The sequence below is a fragment of the Crocuta crocuta genome, unplaced genomic scaffold (genome assembly GCF_008692635.1).
Source record: "Crocuta crocuta isolate KB4526 unplaced genomic scaffold, BGI_CrCroc_1.0 scaffold61, whole genome shotgun sequence".
Lineage (NCBI taxonomy): Eukaryota > Metazoa > Chordata > Mammalia > Carnivora > Hyaenidae > Crocuta > Crocuta crocuta.
The window spans coordinates 5,375,278-5,381,290 of NW_027528369.1; the positions used below are offsets into that span (position 1 = coordinate 5,375,278).

Consider the following 6,013-nt stretch of genomic DNA (forward strand, 5'->3'; position numbering starts at 1 on the left):
ACGTCCCCACTCTTCTGCCAGTGCTTCCTGGGGTTCCCTCTCTGATAAACCAGCTGCATCCAAGCCTTATCTCAGGATCTGCCCCCGGAGACCAAGGCCGCCATGTTGCCTTCTACCACCGAGAAATAAAAATGGCGCTGTGCCTGGTGTTAGAGGGGAAGGGGGTGCCGGCTGGAAGCTCAGGGGAAAGAATGTGGCGTAATCAGTCTGATTTCTGTTGCAGCAAAGGAAAGGCGGGCCCACCAGGCTAACACTGCCCTCCAAGTCCACGGTGAGTTGGTTTTATCGTCCTGTGGGGCTGGGTAGAGGGAAGAAGGCGGTTAGGCCTCCCTGATGAGGGACCCCACGGCACTTGACACGCCAGCTTTCCCAGGAGGGAGCCAGCGGGCAGGGAACCAAGCGCAATCAAGAGTGTCGTTGATGTTAATGTTAACATGTGAATAGTTAGTAATAGTAATAACAGCTCGTATATACGGTGAGCACTTGCGTACCAGATGCAAGACTGTTAATTTTATCACCACGACAGCACTGTGAGGTTGGGCCTCTTTCCACCCCGTTTACAAGGTCCTCATGGATCTTAGTTCCCTCTGTCCTGCGCTGCTGTCCTTGGCATGAGGTGACTGCCTCATGGTCCCAAAAGGCTCCTCGTGCTGTAGCCATCAGGTCTCCATTCAAGCCAGCAGAAGGAAGAAGAGCAAAGAAGGACATGCCCCTTCCCTTTAAGGACTTTCCTGAAAGTTCCCCCAGACACAGCTCCCTCTATACCATTGTCCAGACTCAGCACACAGCCACAGCTAGCTGGGAGGTTAGCCCTAACTTGGTGTGGCCCTGTGGCAGCTCCAACCCCAGGAATCGACCACTAAGATGGATTGGGGAGCAGATACTCCCCTCAGCGGCCTCGTGGTCTGGGCCCACACGTGTGGGTCTCCAGAGGCCTTGGAGGTGAGGGGACCTCAGTGTTTGCAGGTGGGCAAAGGCCACAAGCTGCGGCCTGGGAGGGGGGCCGGCCAGGCGCACACACTCGTGCGCACTCATGCACGCCCGTGGGAGGGACGCGCCTCGGAGCACCCCAGCCGGTGACTCAGGGTGTGAGTCACGGCCCTGGAGGCTTTCTGCCCGCCCCCCCCCCCACAGGGAGGTGGGGGCAGCCGCCCCCAGCACCCCCTCGGTCCTGCCGCCTGAGCCGCGCCTGAGCCGCACCGTCGCCCCGGTGCCGCTGTCTGCGGGGCAAGGGAAGGGGATGGAGACGGGTGCGGAGGGCTCTCCGGAGCTCCTGGCCGCCCCGCGCCTTCCCTGAGGACCCACTGCCTGTCTGCTTCCAGGACGCCGACTTGGCTCGTTTGCTGAGCTCTGGCTCTTTCGGAAACCTGGAGAACCTCAGTCTGGCCTTCACCAACGTGACCAGCGCCTGTGCTGAGCACCTCATCAAACTGCCTTCTCTCAAGCAGCTGAACCTGTGGTCCACTCAGGTACACACTGCCTGCCAGCAGCCTGCTCTCCCCCACCCGCTCCCTGCGTCCTGCGCCCACCTTCACACACCCCTGTGCGGCCCTGCTCTGCGCCCCACCCTCCCCGCCCCCCGGGACTGGCCTCACTGCCCAGAGCCCAGGGCCCAGTCTCCTATTACCTCACCCCTCCCCAGGCCAGAGGACATTTAGGACCTTATGAAGGCCAGCGGCCCCTTTCACAGTTGGAGCCGCTGAGGCCCAGGGCAGGAATGTGCCCGGCAAAGTCTTAGAAGCCCCGAGAGGCAGGGCCGAGACGGGACGCTGGTCTCCCACGCCTGCCTGCGGCACGTGGCAGCTCGTGAGTCTTCCTGTGGTGACAACAGCCACAGCACACCGATGCCTGCCGCCCGTGCTCTGTATCACATGTGCTGTTAAGCACCTCGCGTGGGTCAGCGCACGGTCTCCACCCCGCACCCGTGATGTATACGCCCCGCCAGAGCCCTCCTTTTACAGAAGAGACCCCGGTGCTCCGGCAGTCTGCCTTCCAGACCCTCCTGCCCGGGAAAAGGCTGCCCTGGCCCTCACTTGTAGCTGGAGTCACAGAGTTCAGAGCCTCCTTGACAGACAGCAAGACCCACTCCTGGGAAGGGCCCTTGCCTGGCCCCCATCCCACCAGCAGAAGCTGGACTCAAAGCCAGTTCAGGAGAAGCATTTGAGTCTTTGGAGAGAAGCGAGAGCAGCCCAGACTCCCCCGCCCCCGCCGGGCTTGGAAGGCCGTGGCTCTGTCCCCACCGCCCTCCTCCACCGCAGCCCCCAGCCTTGCAGTCATTTCCTGAGTGCCGTGGGGAGGCTGGTGATCCCCGGGGCTGAGCGGGTCTGTGCCCCACAGTTTGGAGACGCCGGCCTGCGGCTGCTGTCGGAACACCTCACCATGCTCCAGGTGCTGAACCTGTGTGAGACCCCCGTGACCGACGCCGGCCTGCTGGCCCTCAGCTGTGAGTCCTGAGGGGGTGGCCCGGGTGGGCGGGGCCCACATCATGCAGGCGTGCGTCCATGCATTCATGTATGCATTCAACAGGTGCTCATTGAGCACCTACTGCGTGCCAGGCACCATTCTAGGTGCTGGGAACAAAATAGGGGAAAATCCCTGCCCTCAGGGAACCTACATTCTAGAAGAAAACGAACCAATGAGTGCCCATGCATCCCAGATACCTGTCTAAGGGGTCAGGTTCGGGAAAGTTGTCTAGTGCGCTGCTGCCCTCTCCCCGCCCGGCAGCAGCCAGGGCTAGATGCGTGGATTCTCAGGGCAGTTTCACAGAACGCCCAGGTGGCTGCCCACGAACGGTTAGAGATGGAGAAGCTTTGCCGTAACAGAATAGTCACAAAGCACCCAAGGACCCAGAAATGCCAATCCCTGCCCCCCGCCCCTACTCTACCAAAGCTGACTCTTGGGTGCTGAGCCTGGGAGACTGCAGTGCGCACGTCCCACCCACTGGTGCAGACAAGAGGCCCCGTGCCCCCGCTGGGAGGAATCTAGGAGGGCTTCCCAGAGAGGTGACCGGATCTGGGTGTACAGGACGTAGGTAGGAATCGGCTGAGGAGGTTGATACGCTGGGCAGTGGCCGTGGCACCTGCAGGGTGGCTGGCAAATTCCAGATGGCTCAGGAGGGGCGGGGACAGGAGACGGGTGATGGAGGGCAGAGAAGATGAGGTTTGGGGACACTTTCCTGCAAATGTGCTCCTTGGACACTTGGACACTGTCATTGGAGTCACACCGCCCCTGGCTCAGTGCCCCCAGGAGGGGGACGAAGCATGGCACCCCCAGCGGGTAGCTCCTGCGACCAATCCAAAGTCTGAGGCCTGTTTCCTAGAAGCGGGGGGCCTGGGTCACCTGGGGGAGCCTTCCAGAGCGTCCCTGGGGGAAGGGCCTGGCCTGGCCCACTGGGGCTGACCTGGGGTGTGGCAGGCATGCTCTGGAGAACTGCGGGGTGCAGCAGTGCAGGGACCTGACACAGGGACCAGAAGGGAGGGAGGCTCAGAGGGCAGGGAGAACATACAAGCCCAATTCAGACCAGCTCCCACCTCAAACAGACTTGGCGCTGCTGGCGCCCTACCTGTAACTGTCCCTGAAACTCCACCTCCCCACCCGCCTCCTGGACAGGGGCCTCGGCCACAGTGCTCGGCCCCCAGCCTGACTGTCCCACACCTGCAGCAGCCCTTGTGGGCGTCTCACTGACCTAATGCCGTGTCTGTCTGTCCGTGCACAGCCATGAAGAGTCTCTGCAGCTTAAACATGAACAGCACCAAGCTCTCGGCTGACACCTACGAAGATCTGAAGGTAATTCCTCCCTCCTCCCTCTCTCCCTGCCTTCCTCCCTTCCCTCCTTCCTTCCTTCCATCCGTCGGCATGTAGACACTGGTGCTTTGCCCTCATGGAGCTGATTCTCCAGCAGGAAAGGCTGTTACACCAGCAGATAAGTCAGTAAATAAATTAATGGCAGGTTGAAAGGAGTGATAGAGAAGAAACCAGCAGGGAATTGGTAGATTGGAAATAGGNTGCAAATGTGCTCCTTGGACACTTGGACACTGTCATTGGAGTCACACCGCCCCTGGCTCAGTGCCCCCAGGAGGGGGACGAAGCATGGCACCCCCAGCGGGTGGCTCCTGCGACCAATCCAAAGTCTGAGGCCTGTTTCCTAGAAGCGGGGGGCCTGGGTCACCTGGGGGAGCCTTCCAGAGCGTCCCTGGGGGAAAGGGCCTGGCCTGGCCCACTGGGGCTGACCTGGGGTGTGGCAGGCATGCTCTGGAGAACTGCGGGGTGCAGCAGTGCAGGGACCTGACACAGGGACCAGAAGGGAGGGAGGCTCAGAGGGCAGGGAGAACATACAAGCCCAATTCAGACCAGCTCCCACCTCAAACAGACTTGGCGCTGCTGGCGCCCTACCTGTAACTGTCCCTGAAACTCCACCTCCCCACCCGCCTCCTGGACAGGGGCCTCGGCCACAGTGCTCGGCCCCCAGCCTGACTGTCCCACACCTGCAGCAGCCCTTGTGGGCGTCTCACTGACCTAATGCCGTGTCTGTCTGTCCGTGCACAGCCATGAAGAGTCTCTGCAGCTTAAACATGAACAGCACCAAGCTCTCGGCTGACACCTACGAAGATCTGAAGGTAATTCCTCCCTCCTCCCTCTCTCCCTGCCTTCCTCCCTTCCCTCCTTCCTTCCTTCCATCCGTCGGCATGTAGACACTGGTGCTTTGCCCTCATGGAGCTGATTCTCCAGCAGGAAAGGCTGTTACACCAGCAGATAAGTCAGTAAATAAATTAATGGCAGGTTGAANTGTCGGCATGTAGACACTGGTGCTTTGCCCTCATGGAGCAGGAAAGGCTGTTACACCAGCAGATAAGTCAGTAAATAAATTAATGGCAGGTTGAAAGGAGTGATAGAGAAGAAACCAGCAGGGAATTGGTAGATTGGAAATAGGAAGGGCCTGTTTGGTGATCATCAGGGATGGTCCCTTTGAAATAGAGGCCGCATAAGCTGAGACCTATAAGACAAGAAGCGATGGATGCAAAGGGTGACAGGAAAAGCAAGTGCAAAGGTCCTGAGGCAGAAAGGGTTGGCCTGTACTGACTTTGTAGCAAATGCAACTAGAAAGTAAGAGAGAATAGACTTGGGCCAGACTGAATAAGCCCTCATAGGTCACAGAAGGGTTCTGGATTCCATCCAAGTTCAGTAGAAAGCTTTCAGAGGCTCTAAGCAATGTAGTGAGTTATGCTCGTAAAAGCCTGTTATGGCTGTTAACCAGGAAAACTGATTTTTTGCTGGCGCCGGGGGTGGTCCAGGCAAGAGTAGAAACAGGAAGAACATGGACAGGGCTGATGCAGTCACGGGTTAAGAGCCTGGACTGGCAGCCTGGGCTAGGTTGGCAAGATACAATTTGGGAAAGAAAGAGGATCTGAGTGGGGAAAGGCGGGGCACATTTCTTGGGGGGCTCATAGAGCTGGGCCTTCAGAAGCCTCCTGCCCCCATCACCTGGGTCCAGCACCAGCTGCCCTGTGGGGAGTGAGTGGGGCAGCAGGTACGCCAGCGCTGAGGACGGGAGGGCTGGGCCAGGCAGCCACGCCGCATTTCTCAGGACGACCTGGAAACCGCCGTGCCTGTGTTGCCGTCTCCTGGTTTGAGAGATTGTCTTAAGGAACTGTTTACAGTGTCACACAGGTGACGGCAGCCCCCCAGTCTGCAGCCTCTGCCTGGGCAGCAGAGGAGCAGGGGGCCACGGGTGGAGGAGCCATGAACGTGGGCCAAGGTCAGGAAGAGACGGAGCAAAGGGAGGGAGCAGTGAGCCCTCTCCGTGCAGTGAAGCCTGTGTAGAAAAGGCCAGCCGTTTATCGCAGATGGAAGAGAGGAAGCGCATCTAGGTGGCAGGGATGGCGAGCAGGAGCAGGCGTGAGCAGGACGCAGGCGTGAGCAGGAGCAGGGGTGAAGCAGGATGCAGGTGGGAGCAGGAGCAGGGGTGAGCAGGACGCAGGGGTGAGCAGGAGCAGGGGTGAGCAGGAGTAGGCGT

At 59.7% G+C, this 6,013-nt stretch overlaps 1 protein-coding gene across 1 annotated transcript in view; it reads left to right on the forward strand.

Moving 5' to 3' along the window:
- Nucleotides 1-5,515, forward strand: part of CMIP (c-Maf inducing protein) — an 86,577-nt gene extending 81,062 nt beyond the window's left edge. Inside the window, exons 21-26 of the mRNA XM_077754170.1 lie at nt 224-271; nt 1,323-1,469; nt 2,338-2,443; nt 3,716-3,853; nt 4,546-4,616; nt 5,492-5,515. Coding sequence (XP_077610296.1) covers nt 224-271; nt 1,323-1,469; nt 2,338-2,443; nt 3,716-3,853; nt 4,546-4,616; nt 5,492-5,515 — 534 coding nt within the window. The remainder of the gene's footprint in view (nt 1-223; nt 272-1,322; nt 1,470-2,337; nt 2,444-3,715; nt 3,854-4,545; nt 4,617-5,491) is intronic.
- The last annotated feature ends 498 nt before the right edge of the window (nt 5,516-6,013 follow it).